General features: G+C 34.2%; 4 protein-coding genes and 1 pseudogene across 4 annotated transcripts; 4 read left to right on the forward strand and 1 right to left on the reverse strand.

Annotated features, from left to right (window-relative positions):
- The first annotated feature begins 869 nt into the window (after window positions 1-869).
- On the forward strand, window positions 870-1322 carry LOC18039916. The gene has a single exon (XM_006430606.2). The coding sequence runs from the start codon at window positions 870-872 to the stop codon at window positions 1320-1322; it is 453 nt and encodes a 150-aa protein (XP_006430669.1).
- A 3238-nt stretch (window positions 1323-4560) lies between these two features.
- On the forward strand, window positions 4561-5043 carry LOC18040053. Its single transcript, XM_006430607.2, has one exon. The coding sequence runs from the start codon at window positions 4561-4563 to the stop codon at window positions 5041-5043; it is 483 nt and encodes a 160-aa protein (XP_006430670.1).
- A 7090-nt stretch (window positions 5044-12133) lies between these two features.
- LOC18040054 (protein PIN-LIKES 2) lies at window positions 12134-13607 on the forward strand. Its single transcript, XM_006430608.2, has one exon. It carries the CDS (start codon window positions 12210-12212, stop codon window positions 13605-13607), a length of 1398 nt encoding a protein of 465 aa, XP_006430671.1. The 5' UTR covers window positions 12134-12209.
- Window positions 13608-14195: 588 nt separating this feature from the next.
- Window positions 14196-15582, forward strand: LOC18040055 (annotated as a pseudogene).
- A 1061-nt stretch (window positions 15583-16643) lies between these two features.
- On the reverse strand, window positions 16644-19214 carry LOC18039841 (60S ribosomal export protein NMD3). Its single transcript, XM_006430610.2, has 2 exons — window positions 19030-19214; window positions 16644-18336 (listed from the first exon to the last, which is right to left on the reverse strand). The coding sequence occupies exon 2, from the start codon at window positions 18324-18326 to the stop codon at window positions 16791-16793; it is 1536 nt and encodes a 511-aa protein (XP_006430673.1). The 5' UTR covers window positions 18327-18336; window positions 19030-19214; the 3' UTR covers window positions 16644-16790.
- Window positions 19215-19383: the final 169 nt, after the last annotated feature.

The raw sequence follows: 19383 nt of genomic DNA on the forward strand, positions 1-19383 counted from the left end.
ATTTCAAATTTATTAATGGTGATACTTTCTTGTATTACATATTTGTTTATAGGTAATTTTCAAGGTCAGTTTAAGATTATTTCTCATGAATTAATTGTCTTTCAATCGTCCTCTTATTTTTTTAAATCTGAATTTACTTCTCATTTTTGTTAAGAAGATAAAAAAAATTCATCAATCCATTCCCACTTTTTTCTTATTTTTTGAAAAAGAAAGAATAATTAAGATTTTCCGAAATGTGGGAGTAATTTGAATATAATCAATTATTGGAAGGGACTAATCTAAAGTTTACCTAATTTTCAATTACGCATTGCCAGCCATCACTTCTTTGCTCTTTCGTGAGGAAGAACATTGTCAAATCGTGTTAACTCACCATGTGAAGAGAGCTTACACATCACATGCATTGTATGATGCCTTGTGCCAGACCCCATGATATTACGGCAGTCATGCTCTGGACATTGTTAAATAATTAATCCAATATTAAAATCCTCATCTTTGTTTATTTTTCTTTCTGTTCTCAAGCTACCAATAAAATACTTTATTGGGTTCTCTGACAAGCACAAACTACCAAAGCAAAATATCGTTGAGTAATCAATCAATCAACACCGACCTTAACGGCTAGCCAGTTTCCCAAGCTACCTTAGAAGCTGACCTCTGGAATCTTCGATTTAAATCAAGCAATATTTTATAAGAAACGCGGAAACGGGACACGTGTCAACAACCCACTACGGCACTAACGATTTTAGCATAACCTTAGATCTTGACATTCGCATCTATAAATGCACTGCGAAAATCATTAACTCACCACATCCATCTTTCCCATTCAATCAAACCATTCACAAATTCAACACAAAACTCTCAGCAAATAAGCAATGGAAGCAACATCTCTCAGGTCTTCGCTAGTTTTTGATTCTCTGTTTTCCTCCAAATCACCAAAAAGAAATTTTGGCTCTGTAAGAAGGGCCGGTGCCATAGTTTCTGCAGCCGGAAGAGACTCGTGCCATTGGAATTACAGAGGCCAGCTTGTTGATGAAAACATGATCGTGTTGCGAAAACGGATTCATGAAATGAAAGTGATGGAGCGAAACTATGAGCCTCCGGCAGAGTGGATGGAGTGGGAGAAGCAATATTATGCATGCTATGATGAGTTCATATGTAAATTAGTCGGCTTTTTGCAGACACAGTTGATGAACTCAAGGCCAAGCTTTGCTCTTGGGATGCTAGCAGTGGTTGCAATGAGTGTGCCGGCGTCGACATTCATGGTGATTCTCCGGCTGTTAGAGGTGGCTAATGGAGTTCTGTCTGCAATTAATTCATCTTGTTAATTAGTTGAGTTTGGTCAGAAAATTAGGGATCTCTTGTTTGTAAATACAGAAACGTGGCTGAATATGTCATTTGTATTTTGCATACGTATGTTCCATCATCATCGTCTCATTTTTTAAAAACAGATGATGAGATTCTTTGATTTAATTTTAATTGAATCCCTTTTTTGTTAATATTATTTTGTTATCGTCATTTATTGTGAGAAATCCCATTGTGCACTGTGATAAGATAGAATTTGAATCAAATACTGAATTGAGCTTTATTTACTGAACTTAGATTTACTTAAAATTAAATTACATGTTATTTTTTATTCAATAACTACTAATCATAATATTAATAATCTCCTCTCAAGTCCTACCACTTGATCTCAATCCCATACGGTATTATAAATATCAAGTCAAACTCCGATAATTTTAATTTTGATTTTCAATTAAGCGATCATTAATTAATCATTGGAGTGAAAGGCCAACTTATTATATAGTCTAATAAATATAACATGAATTTTTTTTTTTCTAACATATCGTCGCAGATTATGAATTTTAAGTTTTGATAGATAATAGAGAATACGTACCAGTTGTGCCCGTCACGTTCAAATAATTAAATTAAAGTGTGGATGATTGATTAGAGGGCTTGTTTGTGACACTCATTTTAATTGTTTCATGATCCCTCTTAAATCTCAAGCAAACTCAATGAAGCCAATAAGGTTTTATCTTTGTGTGTCGGTATATGATGATTACATATCTAATCTTTGTTTCACTATGTGTTATGTGGACTTTTGCCCATGTATCTCTTAAGCAAACTCAATGAAGCTGGTCCAACTTTTGTTTCACCGTGGCCTGTTGTTAAGCAATTCAAATGGATCAATTCTGGCCCAGATCTCTCACCCGTATACAAGCTCTCTCCACGTAAAGACTTTTCCCTCCGTAATTTCCCAAATTCATTCAATTTGTTGTCCCACCTCCCCTGTGAAAGAGTAATTAGGAAAGGTAAGAATTGCTTGATTAATATGAGCATGGTTGTTCAAGCATAAGTTACTGATACATTAGATTTCTTTGTATATTTTTCGAATTACATAGACTGTGATCAATCGATATTTACAATTGAGAGCTTATTGAAATTTCCGAGCCCAATTATCGATATTTACAATTGGAATCTCCTTAAGTGGTTTGACTGGGTTTGCTCCTCAGTTCGAGTCGCAGGAAAGTCGTCTTTGTTGGGAGAACATGTGCCTCTCGGTTTGAGCGGGGACTTCTAGTCTGAATTGTGGTACGGGCTTAAAGATACCCCATACGGTTGGGGCCCTCCCCAGAATACCTCGTGGTCAAAACAAAAAAAATAATAATAATCTGAATACGTGAACTGATAATGAACCAACCCTACATGAAAAGACTGAACCCTGCGTAATTTCTTAACTGCGCAACTTTGTGATAATGCATGGGAGCTTTCAATTATTGAGGCGTGAAGATGCAACGTACCTCAACAATTTTCTCGAACGAATGTTAGAGTCAAATATATAATCATTAATTTTGTTAGATCTATTTTCACACCAACATCAACACTACAAGTGTGGACATTCTCTGTAAATTTCACTATTTTTGATAAGAATATTCATTCTCATTCTGCGGCCGAGCCTGTGTGTCTGTAACCTATGGACACGTCAACACCAAATCTTAGATATATTACTGAAAATGACAAAGAATTTAACTAGAAAAATCATGACAAAGAATTTAACTAGAAAAAATCAATATAAGTGGCTATATCTATGTATCTATTTGTCTTTTACATACGACGGAATCAAAACAATTTAAGTTATCGAATTTTGTTTTCAGTAACAGCCATGGATGGCGGTGAATACAAAAAAACAATAATAATAAATAAATAACTCCTCATGAAATGAAGGTTCTAATAAGAACAAGTCGATTCGTAAAAACACGTTTATATTAACAAAATTTTAATACAAAGAACTAAGATGACAATCAATTAGTTTTCAAGATTTCATAATTAAGCACGTACGTCGGTAAAATCTAAAAGTTAAAAAAATAAAATGACAAAGATATCCATTTTGTTTTGAATTTATGCAAAGAACTACTCGATATAATTTCAAAAAGCATATATAGAACATATAAAATTATTATATATGTAATTTGTTTTAATACAAAAAAATGCATATTCTTGGCATATATATGGTCAATTGATGAGCCAGTGTGGTACCAGTCTTCTTTAAAATTTAACTTTCTTAAAGGCCACCTCCATCCCCGTCGCTATCAATTCTTCTGTTCTTTTCACGTTCCCTATCAGCATCTTGTTTCTTTTCTTCGAAGTTGTGTATATACAAATAATTGTAAGTTAATTCAAAAAAAAAAAACAAAATTAGTTGATTTGAGTTTCCTTTTCAGAAATTTCGTTTGCAAGGCATTTGCTACACTCAGCCGTCCACGTTTCCTTGGAAATCATGTCACTTAAAAAGAATATATCCGAAAATGCCACATCACGTGGCCTATCCATCGACACGGTTTTCCCATAACTGCAACCTTCTTCGCTAAGGCATAATGTTGTGATATAATAACATCCAAATCCTTCAACTTTTAAATGTGTCTCAACTACGACCACAATTTGTCTATTTCCATTGATTGGTCCCAAAAATGCTGTCTAAATTACTACAATACCCTTATGTGTTGAGATATATGTAGTTTTTACGTCCGAATAATGATAGTCAGTCCAAAATTTATCGTAACTAATGCATCGATCCAAATTCAGGTGTCATGATGTAGCATCCATTGAATAGACAGTGATGATGCGCAATTTCAAATGAACAAATTATTTCATTCGTTGTCATGTAATTTTTGAGATGATTATCATTGTTCTTTAAATTCTGATGGTCCAAAATAAAGTAAAAATATTATTGAAATAATGATAGCCATATATTAGTACTCTTACTGATCGTGATGAATTTTTTGGGACGTATAACCTTAATAAAACCGTAAGGGTAATTTGGTCATTTGAGTACATCTCGGAGACCAATTTGACACAAATACAAAAACTCTATCTTAACTTGAAATAACGAAAAACATAGGGGAGTTTGATGTTATTATCCTATTCTGTAATCTGTCACGCAACCTCGGATATCCCTATAAATATCGCAACCACCTGTCTAATGATTATTTAACAAAAAATATCCCTTATATCGTTTGTTACACATATAATTATTTCTTGAGCTGGCTCCTAACTAAATCTTCAACAATGCAAGCAATCAGTTTCTTCTACTCCTCCGCCACGCTTCCTAGCCGCCCGGAAGCACTCTTCTCCCCGCTGCCGCCGCCACGTGGCAAGAAACCCTACACCCTGGCCATGGCTGCAAGCAGCAATAGAGGCTCATCGTCATCAAATTCCAATTATAAGGGACGACATTTCGGAGGCAGGCTTGTGGACGAGAACATGATCGTGCTGCGAATGCGCATTCAAGAGACCAAATTGTCGGAAGCAAGTGATGAGCAGCTGCCTGCATATTGGATGAAGTGGGAACAAAAATACTACCCAGATTATATTCAGGATGTTTTAGAAGCTGTGGGATTGTTGCAGAATTATTTGATGCATTTGAGGCCAAGTTCAGCGTTAGGGATTATAGCACTTGTTACATTGGCCGTGCTTATTTCTTCTGGGGTTGCTTTGGTTCAAGCTGTACATATAGCTCAGATGATCATTTCTACCTTTCATTCAGGCTGATTTTCTTTTTTATTAATTTGTATTAGTAGTAAGTTTTGAGGAAAAAAAGAAAAAGAAAATAGCAATAGAGGCGGTGGTCCATCTCCTTAAGCTTGTTCTGTGTATATATATGATTAATATCGGAGATTATTTCTTGTTTTTTAAATGATATTTCTCTACAAAATTAAGTGAATAAATAAACCCCTTTTTTTAAAAAAAAGTGTTGCTTTCCCTTCTTTTGAAATTGGTTTAAAAAAACTGGTATTATTCATTATTTTATTTTATTTTTATTTGCAGGACAAGAATATATTTAAAGAAGGAATGATATTGAGCGGCCACAAGAAGATACTATTAAGATAGAAACATCAATACTACAGCATAAACAGTATTGTTATGTTGTGTGTTACTGTGATATTGTAGTATGAACAAATAATGTGAATCTTTGTAATTTCTATCGAGTCCAACTATGGTGCAACTGTAGTATCATGCCATAGTTGCACCCAACTATTAGATTCAGTTATGGTGACAACCGTGGACTGGATCAAATGGTTGGGTGCAGCTGTGGTATGGTACCATAGTTGCATCATAATTTTGCTCTTTCCATCTTGATGGTATCTTTTTGGTGTTTAAACATCAATAGTTACATTAAAGAGACTAAAAGCAGCCCATATGATTAATTGCTCTTACATCACTTAAAATCTTTTTGCTTACTAGAAAGTTAAGCAAAGATTGAGGATGGAAATCTTGTAAAAGTATAAAATTAAGGCGTGAGATGATTTTGTTATATCGCCTCTTCCAAAATCATTAGTTATTTTAAAAATAAGTATAAGTGAGGCAATATTAATTGTTGTAATCAATTATAAAATGACGTGATATATAAGTCTGTCTCACCGAAATTTTCGATATAGTAAGAACGTAAATCAATTACAAGTTGAATTAATTTATTACTCAATATGAACATGTCAATTTGTATGCCTAATACGTTTTATGTCAAATGTGCATTTGACAATATTTGGTTATGATAAAGTCGTTAATCACATGATAGATCTATTTAGCCTAAAATTTTCTCGATTTTATGACCTTTAACCTAAGAAGAAAGTAAATTAATTTACTGTTTGACCCAAACTTTGTCAAATCCCTAAAACCTATAAACTATGACTTAAAATCAGTTGGTGTGCTGACTCCCCCTTGATTTAAGGGTTAGTTTTAGGATTACAAGTCTCATTATAGATATACAAGCTAAAATATGTCTATGAAAACAAACATGAAGTCGAGATATTTGATTAATACATATATCTATATTGACATACAAACATGTATTATAGCAGTAAGTTAAAAAAATAAAAAATGTAGTAACGGGAGGTGGCGGTCCATATCTTTAAAATCTTATTCCGTGTATATGTGAGTAATGTTGATTTAGGGGAAGCGTCGGAGACTATTTCTTGGTTTGAATGATATTTCTCTATAAAATTAAGTGAATAAACAAACTAATTTTTTATCTTTTTTGTTCGAATAGTGTTGTTTTCCCTCATTTTGAAGTGGGTTGAAGAAAACTTGGATTGTTAATTATTTTTATTATTTATTTGCAGGATAAGAACATATTGAAGTTGTGTAAAAGCAACCCAAAATGATTAATTACTATAACATTGTTTAAAATCGATTTGCTTACTAGAAAGGTAAGCAAAGATTGGGGATCGAAAGTTTGTAATAAGAGTAATTAAGGCGTAAGATGATTTTGGTATATTCTACTTTGCTAAAATTATTGATTTTTTTTTTAAAAATAAGTAAATATTTATTGTGAAATGACATGATGTCTCACCTAAAACCTTTGAAGTAGTAAGAAAGTAAATCAATCGTAATCTACATTAATATATGGCTAAACACGGATTTATCAATTATTCATGTGTAAAACATTATTTGTCAAATATATGTTTGACAATATTTGGTTTTATTAAACTCGTTAATCACGTGATAGATCGATCTAACCTAAAATTTTCTCAATCTTATAATCTTTAAAGTAAAAAGAAAGTAAATTAATTTATAGCTCAACCCGAGCTTAATTGTTAAATGCCTAAAACCTATAACGTACGACTTAAAAATCAGTTTTTGTGTTGATTCTCCCTTAATTCAAGGATTAAAATTTTAGGGTTACAAGTCTCAACATGGATACATATGCAAGCTAAAACATATCTAGTAATGAATCTCAATTGAAAGGTTGTTAATCTCGACTGTTCATGAAAATTGGACTCTTTATAAAACGCCTCTTGTCGTTTTTAAGTTAAATATCAAGAGGTGAAGTTGAAAAGCCTTTGATTAGCTTAATTCGCGTCCTTAATTGTCGCCGTATATATATACATAACATAATTATATTCAATGAAATCTGACATAAAGCTTGTTAATTTGGACTGTCTGTGAAAGTTGGATTCGTTAAAATGCCTCCTCTCGTGGTTGGAGGGTAAATGACAAAAAGCAGATCAATTCTGCATCAAAATTGCTTTTTCCCTAAATTGAAATACATATGAAAGAAAGAACCATATACGTCCAAAAACGGATAACGGTTGCGCGCGTACGTCATTGAAAATTTAACAATTTTTTTTTTTTTTTTTGGTAAATTTACCATCTTAATTTAAATCAAGATAAGCACTCAACACTCTGTGGATCTTTTTCACATTATCATCAACAATATTAAAGATTAATTTTGACATTTTCCCGTAAAATTACTATTCTTGTGGCTGAGTATCTTATCAACACTGAATCTTTAATTTGATATTACCGCACAGAATTAACGATGAGTAATGAACTCGAAAACTAATTCTATTTGTCTCTTTTACAAGCTACTGAATCAAAACATTAAACTATGTAACTGGTTCTCGAAAGTGTTGTCTGTGTCAACAAATATGTCTTCGCGGGTTAAGAAAAACATACATATAAGCTCATGATAAAGTTAATAAACAAAAAGGAGAAGGTTCTAATTTAATCAGACCTAGTCGTCGATTCTATAAAATAAAATAAAAATGAAAAATCACTCGCAAGTCATTCATATTTACTATATTTTATACAAGAAGTGTTGAAGATTGAAACTACAAACATATTATATTACCTTAACTACTCATTTAAAATAAAAAAGAACATGTAAATGATTAATCGTAGGTCGTAATCTCTGCATGCCTATGAATTGAAGCTAAAACCCACAACACGTTGGTTCTTTTTTTCTTTTCTTTTTCCTTTTTTTTTGGTTAATGGTTTAAATGAAATGAAAAGTCTCATTCACTGAATACCGAACACATTCACAATCAAGCTGAGTCATGCCCATAATCAGAGAGCACGTAACACGGGGGTTTTTTTTTTTTTGGTTCACATCTTGCGCAAACGGGACAAAAAGATTAAGCTGCTACCTTATTTTGAATCAATAAAAATTTCAGGCTGTCATCTAAAGTAAATCTAATCATATTCTTCATTTAATTTTAAATCAATGATATTTCTTCCTCAGAAACAAGCTATTTTTGGGTATTGGTTCATCAAAAAATCTGTCTTAAAAACCAATATTAATTTCTGAAGAATTATAAGAAACTTTCTTGATCAAAGTACAAAGTCAAAAAAAAAATGATTTGTGATCTGATTTTGATCAAATTATCAAAAGAATAATATACATACATTCATCATTCATGTATATTATTGTCAATGCGCGTACTATTGTTGTCGGTACATCTGCACCTATCGTTTTCAACTACAATTCGATTGTTCTTCTCTTAGTATATTCGTAATTGAACTTAAATTAAGGAAAAAAAAGTTGGGAGCTCGCTAACGAACCCCATAATTAAGCAAATTAATTAATGTTAATTAATCTGTTTGTGTTTCTTTAACAAGAATCTGTCTCAATCACAAACAACTATTAGCACACGGCTTGGCCGCGTAATAAATAATTAATAATGTCACCAGTCACGTCTACTCGGTTTTGTTTTCTTTTGTTTCTATTAATTAATGTTGATTGGTTTGCTTTTTTTATCCTCATACTACGGTGTCGTTTGTTTTTTTGTCTGAAATCTGAATAGACCTGAATTAGTCTGAATTCTGAATAGGTCTGAATGTCTGAATCTGAATAATATGTTTGTTTTTTCGTCTGAATCTCAGAAAATAAGTATTAAGTTGTTTATTTTTTTCAACTTAAAAAGCTGAAAATATGTACTTTTACATTTGTATCCTTATTAAATTTGAATGTCAAATAAATAATATATTAAATACCACAATATTTAACATTTATAAGTAAAACTATATTCAAGTGAATACATAATTATTTTAGAATTTTAATATATAAAATACCATAAATTTCAAATTTTATCGTATATAACATAAGAAAGAAAAAACATGGATATTTTTATGTGGGGTAAATATCTATGGGTGAGTTTTGGGATAGACATGAAAAATAAATTATAAAATAGGGATATTTTTGACATTAGTAAGTAATTGACTTAATCCAGATTTCTCCATTAAGTAAAAAGCCAAAAAAATTAGCTTATTTTATTAAGTCAAAATTATCTAAAAAGTCTCATTAAGTTATAAAAACAAACACCTCTAATTAACTTAATTAATTAAGTTAAGTCACTTTAAGTCATTAAGTTAAAAAACAAACGCCACCTACGTCCTAAATTTCGATGATTCTTTTACTATTTTCTTTTTCTTTTTTAAAAGGAACCAAAAAAAAAACCCTCCCTAACCACTTCAAGCATTTGTGAGGGCAGCAGTTCTATCCCTCACAAAAGCATTGTGGGGGCTAAATGTTCTTTATATTTAAAAATCATTCTCCCTTGCGAAATGCAAGTGGAGTATGGACATCCCTCTCATATGAGGGGTTATTTGTCTGTGCATGTACTTTATAGAATTCAATGTAATAATGTAAGTCCCAATCATATATATCTGATTGTAAATATCAGTGTAATATCTCTGCTACAATAGCAGTTATTGTAAATATCTGTGTAATGCAGTAATCTGATGATTAATCAGTATTCAAAAAAAAAAAAGTTTGCTTATTCGGATGACCATAATGCTGGCGATACAGACCCCAAAATATAAGCTAATGTATATTTCAATGGGCGGTTGATGAATGTCAAATTATTTGAGATAAAAATTTAGAATGAGTAGGTAACACTACTCTTAACTAATAAGTAATTTTAAACATTCTAAATAATGTAGCATGTGATGTGTCATTTCATTAAGCGGCTAATAATTATTTATAAGATCTAAATAAATTAAATGTGTTATCTCATCTGTTAATTGACGAATGCAACATTATTATTATTTGGGATGGATTTAAAAAAAAGTTTGGGATGTATTACACATTAGTCTCAAGTCTTAACCATCACATTAAACATTAATAATTAAAGTAAGAGCGCCACATTACTTGGTCGGTCAAATGATGGAACTTTTTATAATATTCCGATTTCGATGAACCAAACCCATCATATTAGCAAGGCTTGTGAGGCCCAATAGCAAGCTTACCCTGTTGGGCTCCTAGCCTCTCAGACCTAGAAACGTGAAATTAATGTTATGAAAGAAATCTTCGGAATTGCATGGAGCTGCAGGCCTTTCGACGCTCCCTCTCCAAATTCCGCACAAAACTCATTTCTTATTGAAATTACCTAAAATTTTTATTGAAAAATATTTTTAAAAAAAAAAATTAAAAGAGTGTTGAGTTATGGAGAATATAAATAATAGTTAAAAGAATAAAGATTTAAATATCTGTACGTATTTTATAATAAAAACTTTGAGCCACTTATAGAGATCGGATCCTTCATTTCTTCTCCTAGCCAGTATGGTGAGTATGCATCGAGATCGGATCTTGATCTGACTTTTGGGTCATTATATTGTATAATCAGCGGCACAATGAATTTAAATACTTGTTCATGTTCCACGCACGAATGGCATTAACTGATTAATGAAAATGAATTGTTTTTTTTAAGAACAATCAAGATTTACAGATTCATAGACAAAAATTACAGTTTCACCATTAGATTGGATTGGATTGAAGAACAACAGGACAAGATTTGTTTGGTTGTACGAGTGAATGTTATTATGTTAACAGCCGATACAAAACAATAATCATATGAATTCCATTACTTTGTGATTCCTAAATGTCATTTTGTCTATTTCTGCCACCGCAAAATGGTAATGATGTGAATGCATTAACTCATGTTATTGAATTTGTTTATTTTTGATGGGTACGTTAAATATGTACACAAGTTGAATAATTGCAGCTTCTTGGTGCATTATAAATTCAAGGATATGTTAGGTGAGTGGTTGTATGAATGAATTATTAATGTTCTTGACTTCTGAGTTATTGTGATAATGATGGGCAAATATCTTTTTCTTTTTAAAAAAAAAAAATACTTTCTAATCTTATCAGTTAACAAACGTGATTCATGCTTTTTTTTTTTTAATCGCAAATTATATAATTGAAATTTTTTCTAAAATACAAATCTCAGGCTTCAGATTCTTACTTGGAGCTGTTAAACTGGCTGATTTTTTCCCCCCTTTTTTTTAACAAAGCCTCTTTTCTAATGAGTAAGTGAACCATAAGTAATATGCAATTAAGTGTTTTTTTTTTTTGGTTTTTTTAAATGGAGTTGAGACGAGAATTAATCTTCCTTTTTAGATTAAAAAAATCAAATTTATCATTTTAATTTAATTAAAAAATAATGTATTTCGAAATAGCAACAATAAAGCAAAAAGAAGTAAATCTAGTTGTTTAATTTTGTGTTTTCTAGCAAACATTTCTTCTGGCTCCCAATTCTCAGGAGCAAAAGAAAAGTGCCAAAAAAAAAAAAACAACGCTATCATCACAGTACCCCCATAACATTTGTCAATCGCCCTACAAAAATGCATGCGCATGGTTTCCAGCAATATATCAACTGCCAGTTAAAGACTTATTAAAGATATTTTTTAAAGACTTAAAGATATTTATTCTAATATTCATATACACGTGATTTTTTGGGGGGAAAAAAAAGAAATGAAAGAAAAAACAGCAAAGGCTAGATTTGATTAGAACTCAAATTATTATAGTAAAATGATAACAAATACAATCATTGAGCGATGAAAAACATTGCCACAACTTTTAGATCAATCATTTGCTTCTCTTTCGCACTCAATTTCTTAATCTTTAAACTTCTATTAAACACTCAACCTGTTGATCTATGGAACCTTTCCTTGGTTCACTATTGCATAAGAGCATGGACTCTGGAGGAGCAGATGCGGTCAATGCAGTATTGCCATTACTGAAACTCCTTTCCATTGCACTAATTGGTTCACTTATTGCCCACCCAAAATTCCAGTTTGTCCCAAAAGAAACTTTCAGGATTCTCAGCAAGCTTGTATTTGTTCTCTTCTTACCTTGCTTGATACTCAATCATCTTGTTTCATCCATTAGTCTCAAGAACTTTATCCTCTGGTGGTTCATTCCTGTGAATGTCGTTGTTAGTACTGCACTTGGTGCTGTATTGGGGTACTCGGTGACTTTGATATGCCGGCCACCGCCTCAGTTCTTCCGGTTTACCATCATCATGACGGCGTTTGGCAACACGGGTTACATTCCTCTTGCTGTTGTATCATCAGTCTGTCATAATAATACCAATAATCCTTTTGGTTCTGAATGTTATGATAAAGGGGTTGCATATGTTTCATTTTCACAATGGATTCATGTCATTCTTGTTTACACTCTTGTTTATCACATGATGGAGCCTCCATTGGAGTATTATGAGATAGTTGAAGGTGGAGAAGAAGAAGAAGAAGTAATAGTCCATGAGATTGAAGAGTTAGAAGAAGAAGAGCCTGTTGATAATGGTCTCAGTAGGCCCCTTCTTGTTGAAGCCGAGTGGCCAGGATTGGAGGATAAGGAAACTGAGCATTGCAAGAAACCTTTTATTGCCAGGCTTTTCAACAGCATCCCAGTCATTTCTCAAACAAATATCCCAGATTTTGACTCCATGGAAGAGGGAACTCCTCCGAGTCCCAAATCCATCAAGTGCATCGCAGAGCCTAAGGTGGTTAAGAAGATCAGAATCGTAGCTGAGCACACTCCGATTCGACAAATTCTTCAGCCTCCAGTGTTTGCTTCTCTTTTTGGTATTCTCATTGGGATTATTCCTGGACTCAAATCTTTTGCTGTTGGCAGCGATGCTCCGCTTGGATTTATCACAGACAGTTTAGACATTGTAGCACAAGCAACTGTCCCTTCAGTTATGCTAGTTCTTGGAGGAATGTTAACTGAGGGACCTAATGAATCTAAACTTGGGATTAGAACTACTGTTGGCATCGTCACTGCAAGGCTCCTGGTGCTTCCTTTGATAGGAATTGGGGTTATCTATTTGTCTGATAAATGGAACTTCTTGGTCCAAGGTGATGAATTGTACCGGTTTGTGATATTTCTGCAGTACACAACACCAAGCGCCATCTTGCTGGCAGCAATTGCAAGCTTGAGAGGTTATGCAGCTAGTGAAGCTTCAGCGCTCTTGTTTTGGCAGCATGTTTTTGCCTTGTTCTCTCTTGCGTTGTATTTGATAATCTATTTCAATCTCTTGCTTGTTTATGCCTAATGTTTTGTCCAAATCTTTCTTGCTTTATTTGATTACCTTTTGCAATAATACTTTTTTAGAGCCTGTTTTAAACTAAGTTTAATGATTGTTAAATGATGCAACTCATAACATGAATGAATAATTTTTTTTTTCTTCAATATAGGCGTATGTGAAGTAATAAGAAAATGTACTTAATGCCGATTCAGGAAACTTATTTATCAATGGTCTTTCTGTGGATTTATTGTCATAATGATAACCAAAAAATCATACGTCGAAATCGTCAACCAAGTAAACTATTTCAACTGGGCAAGTCACCGCCCGTATTAATAGTTTACGACGCCAACGTAGCAGCTAACAGTCTAATTACACGTTATTTATTCCAAAACCTTGAATTTAAATGAAAACTAAATAATTGTTCTTATGTGATACGTCAATTATTGAGTGATACAACTTATCTACAACATTCTAGTCCTTCCTCTTACTTAATACATTAAATATCCAGCGTCTGCTCTATGACTTTTCCCATATCATTAACCACGGCCTAAACAAGCTTTTCAGTTTCAACTGTTCCCCTTAACGTTTCGGTTACGCAATGTTATAGGTTTAATTATGGAAACTTTGATTGCTTCAATGCATGGAAGCTTGAGTTCTGTAGGAGAAGATGTGTTCAGTGCAGTATTGCCATTGCTCAAGCTCCTCTCCATTGCAGTATTTGGTTTAACTATTGCCCACCCAAAACTCCAACTCGTCCCAAATGATACTTTCAAGATTCTCAACAAGCTTGTATTTGTCCTATTTTTACCTTGCTTGATATTCAATCACCTTGCTACATGCATTAGTCTCAAGAACTTTCTCCTTTGGTGGTTCATTCCTGTGAATGTTCTTGTTAGTACTTTTGGTTTAATATTGGGGTACTTGGTGACATTGATATGCAGACCACCGCCTCAGTTCTTCCGGTTTACCATCATCATGACGGCGTTTGGCAACACGGGTTACATTCCTCTTGCTGTTGTATCATCAGTCTGTCATAATAATACCGATAATCCTTTTTGGTTCTGAATGTTATGATAAAGGGATTGCATATGTTTCTTTTTCTCAATGGATTCAAGTCATTCTTGTGTACACTCTTGTTTATCATATGATGGAGCCTCCTTTGGCGTATAATTATGACACTGAAGAAGAAGAAGAAGAAATCAATGAGATAGAAGAACAACCTGTTGAAAATAGTCTCAGTAGGCCACTTCTTGTTGAAGCAGAGTTGCCAGGATTGGAAGATAAAGAAACTGAGCATTGCAATATTCCATACTTATATCTCCATACTTTTTAATAGCAACCCAGCTTTATCTCAAACAAATATTCCAGATTTTGAGTCGATGAAAGACAGAGATTCTAACAGTCCGAAGTCTACCAAGTGCATGGCAGAGCCTAAGACAGTCAAAAAGATCAGGATTATTGCTGTGCATACGCCAATTAGTGTCATTCTTCAGCCCCAAACATTTGCTTCTGTGTTTGCTGTGCTTATTGGGGTTATTCCTGGACTAAAATCTTTCGTTTTCGGCGGTGGTGCTCCACTTGGATTTCTTACAGACAGTTTAGATATTGTGGCAGAAGCAGCAGTTCCTTCAGCTATGCTTGTTCTTGGAGGAATGCTGACTGAGGGACCGAATGAATCAAATCTTGGGATTAGAACTACCGTTGGAATCATTATTGCAAGGCTCTTGATACTTCCTTTGATTGGAATGGGCGTAATCTATTTGGCTGATAAATGGAACTTCTTGATTCATGGTGATGAATTGTACCGGTTTGTTATATTTCTGCAATACACAACACCAAGTGCTATCTTGCTGGCGGCAATTGCAAACTTGAGAGCTTATGCTGCCAGTGAAGCTTCAGCGCTCCTTTTTTGGCAGCATGTATTTGCCATATTCTCTCTTGCAATATATTTGATTATCTACTTCAAGCTGTTGCTTGTGCATGCTTAAGGTTTGTCCCAATCTTTCTGCTTAATTTGATTACAGCTCATGTCAATAAGTTTTGCTGCATGCAAGAATTATTGATCCCATACAATTCTGGCAGTCATGCTTTCTCGTACCAGATTCGTCAAATTGCTATAACTATATTCAGAAATCTTTATCAGGATTATCACTGCCATATCTCATTTGCTCACAGTGGATTCGTAGATGCACGCAGAATAATTTATCATGCTTGTCCTCCGCTGAAATCCGCATTGCAGCTATATTTCTCTTTCGTGCGCAGCTAAAAGTTGTTTCAAGTACATATTCTATCTTGCAGCAAAATGATATTCAGAAATAGTAGATGCAATCAGAGAACCAGAATTTCAGATTAACGTTGTCGATGGAAGAAGCAGTGAAGCTAGGAATCTTACAAAAAGATTCCATAAACTTATATAGATTCTATCCCATGTTTTATCATGCGTTTTAGAACTTTTTTTTCTTTCTTGCACTAGTAGCAGAGAGTTGACGGGTAAGAGACAGAATTTAACTATTTCCAATTTGTTACCTTTTTTTCCACGAGAGTTGTTCTGATCATATCTAGAAAGGAAAAGAAGGCTGATAAAGTATGCCATGCCCCATTACAAACATACATATATACATGCCACGGATAAATGCAGATTTTACCACTGCAGAACAATTAAAATGAAGTTCAACAGGGTATTGGACCAACGTAGACTTATCATGGTATCACAATTAAAATCAAAGAGGTGATTTCAGCAGCGTGTAGAAGAACCTTGGAGTAGGGAGCTGCTAAGTTACATTAGCTGTAACTTACAGTACACCAAAAATTAGTTTTCCACAACCCCTTTGACTGCATGTATACAAGAATTAGAGGTATAAAGAAACTATTTTTTGGGTGGTTGTATGTTACAGCTGATGTAACATAGCAAGGTCCCCTTGAGTATTCTAATTTTAATCCAAAAAAAAAAAAAATCCCTTCGGGTAAGTAACACTGTAGCCCTCCTCTTCAACTGAAAGTGCTGCAGTCTTCTATCACAAAAACAACTCAACAAAATATTAACGAACAAGAAACAAAATTTATATTTCATTTTTGTTGTTGCAACCAAAACTCGCTTAACAGGATGAAAACAATATTTTTTTTTAAAAAAAAAAGGTTAGGGGCAAACGATATAGTACAATGCTACTCTCCAATAACTGAAACATGATTCAGAACAAAAACAAGTTACACTCACTCTCTCATGCTATCATCGCCCTCTCCATCATCACTCTTCAAGTCAAGATCAGCGAGTAACTCATCCAGAGGAACAGAGGGCACATCCTCCCCATCAGTCACCGATGCCATCTCTGATGGCTGGTAATCTTTATTGCGGTACAGTGATATGTTAAACCTCAACTCAGGGTTCTCTTCCAAATCTCTCAAGAACTCTTCATACTCCTTATTCATCTTCTCCTGGTCAGTTCTACCCTTAGAGTCATCCACCTCCATATCAAGGGACTTGAGCTTCCATGAACGAGGCTTGCTGCGCTTCCTCAGGCGCTTCTCTTCATAACTCTTCTTTATCAAAATCGTCTCGGGTAGTACAAGACCTTTGTACTTGTCCAGTTCCATGTCATTATTGTTAGCCGAATAGAGATCATAACCCAGAGCATAATCCCCAGGATTCAGAAGATGGCCTAGATGTGTTCTTATTGAGAAAATGGTATCATTCTTCCCGAAATCAGACACACGAGCTACTTGAGCATCAGCCAAAACATACTTTGAGCCACCAACGTTTACTTCAGAAGAAACAACCTCCACGTCTAACACAATATACTCAACAAGCTGTCTGCTAGTGAGCAAAGATTTGAAGGATGATCTCCAATATTGATCAGCATCCAAGAAACAGTGTCTTAAAGTTAATGGATCCAGCAACGCAATGCTATTTGTTACTTTCGTACAGATAACAAGCGGACCAAGATTTCCCAGACTAACTGCAACTTTTGGAGGCAGACATATTAAATCCTCACGACAAATGGGGCTTATCTCTACTGAAAATGTATACTTATAATTGAAATTGTTGCTCTTAGGATCATGAGAGACAAGCTGTTTGTCATGGCGGCTTCTTACTGGAGCAACCTTACCCACAAATTCAACAAATTTTACAGCATGGCTTCTATTACCAAAGAAAAAATCAATTCCTTGATCCATTTGCTTGATTCTAATAGCCCGAGCAGCAGCATCATGCTTTAGAATCAGTTGCTCTAAATAAAAGAAGGTTCGCCTGTGAGTAACATGCTGCCGCAGCTGCACGGCAGCAACCCACTGGTCAGGGTTGGCTTGAACTCTTGAACAAGAATCACACATATGATCTTGCTGGACATACTCAACAACATACGACTGCTCAAGAATCGCCCCATTAAGAACCTCCTTCTGCACTTTCAGCTTGACCTTGATCCTCTTTGAGTGAGGCTCAGTCCAAATGAATTCTGCATTTACTAAACGAACTCTATTCAAATTCTTGAGTCTCTTTACACAAAAAGTCAAGAGCTCCTTTGATTCTAATTGAGCTTTAATCCATGTTCTTGGCGGTTGCAAGTAGCAATCACACTCTGGGCAATGACTAATGATCACATGCTTCTGTAAACCTTCTGTGATGTCAACTTCAGAGCGCAGACACGCTACGCACATATTGGCAGCATTAGGTGCCATTGGAATACCACATTTGCAGCACAAAACGCTGCCGACAGTTTGTGGAACCGTAAACATACCAGCATCTTGGGCCATGGTGATGATCCTACCAATGAAAGATAAAGCAAACCAACTATTTCAGTTTGTTAACCTATAAAACAACAAAATAACATAGACAATATTCTACCACAAATATCTCAAGGGAGTTTAACCAGTTTTAAGATACAGCTGTGATAGGAATATAGGTTACTATCTATGAGTGAAGAATACAAATAGGAGTTGGCAAACACGGTAGAACTAAATACTTATGGCTCAGGAAGGGAAAAAATGAATCGTGCATATTCCTTTTTCAATATCAAGCTATTCAGATAAAACAGTATCCCTTACATTTAAAAAAGTAGTGAATTGAAATTTAATATCAGAATAATGGAATCAAAATATTATAGAACACTCATTCAAAAAAAAAAAAAAATATTATAGAACACTTATATATCAAACTCCAGTTAAAACGATAGCTCAATTCCAATTATCTGTCACCAAACGCAGCTGCTACTATGCTTTTCAAGCCTTCAGAATTCAATTAACAGAAAAGCTCAAATGAACACAAACAATAAAATAAAATAAAATCAAACTTAGTTTCAAAATTGATCCCTAGAATCTAAAAATTGCACTCTTTTTTTTTTTTTTTTTCCCCAGCTTTCACAAATTTGACCAAAACTAAAAATACACAAATCCTAAATGATCACATAATGAATAATTACCGAAAGCAAAATCAACGAAGGAGTAGAGCAAAGAGTACCTGAATTGATTGATATTCAAAGAGAGCTTTTAAACAACAAAGGCAAAAGCAAACTTAGGGATTAACGAATTGGTTCTGAAATAAATATAAACCCTAAGTGTGTTTCGGATCCGGGACTCGGGTCACGAAATGGGTTGGGCCTTCCGGTTAAAGAAACTACGAACTTAGAGAGGCCGCAGAGACTATTAAATATCAGCAAAAGGCGGTCGGCGTTAGGGTTTGTTTCTCATACTAACTAGAAGCGGCCACGTGGTATGTACGGCAGTCAATCCCCGTAATGGGCTTGGGCCGTCTTATTCAGCCCATAACTATGATCTGTAAGTAGCTTTTACTCTTTTAGTGTGTGATTCCACT

Source organism: Citrus clementina, unplaced genomic scaffold (genome assembly GCF_000493195.1).
Source record: "Citrus clementina cultivar Clemenules unplaced genomic scaffold, Citrus_clementina_v1.0 scaffold_6, whole genome shotgun sequence".
NCBI classification, from domain to species: domain Eukaryota; kingdom Viridiplantae; phylum Streptophyta; class Magnoliopsida; order Sapindales; family Rutaceae; genus Citrus; species Citrus x clementina.

What these genes read in the sequence shown, in the direction of transcription:
- LOC18039916 (XM_006430606.2), top strand. Translation starts at nt 870, where the DNA reads ATGGAAGCAACATCTCTCAGGTCTTCGCTAGTTTTTGATTCTCTGTTT.
- LOC18040053 (XM_006430607.2), top strand. Translation starts at nt 4,561, where the DNA reads ATGCAAGCAATCAGTTTCTTCTACTCCTCCGCCACGCTTCCTAGCCGC.
- LOC18040054 (XM_006430608.2), top strand. Translation starts at nt 12,210, where the DNA reads ATGGAACCTTTCCTTGGTTCACTATTGCATAAGAGCATGGACTCTGGA.
- LOC18039841 (XM_006430610.2), bottom strand. Translation starts at nt 18,326, where the DNA reads ATGGCCCAAGATGCTGGTATGTTTACGGTTCCACAAACTGTCGGCAGC.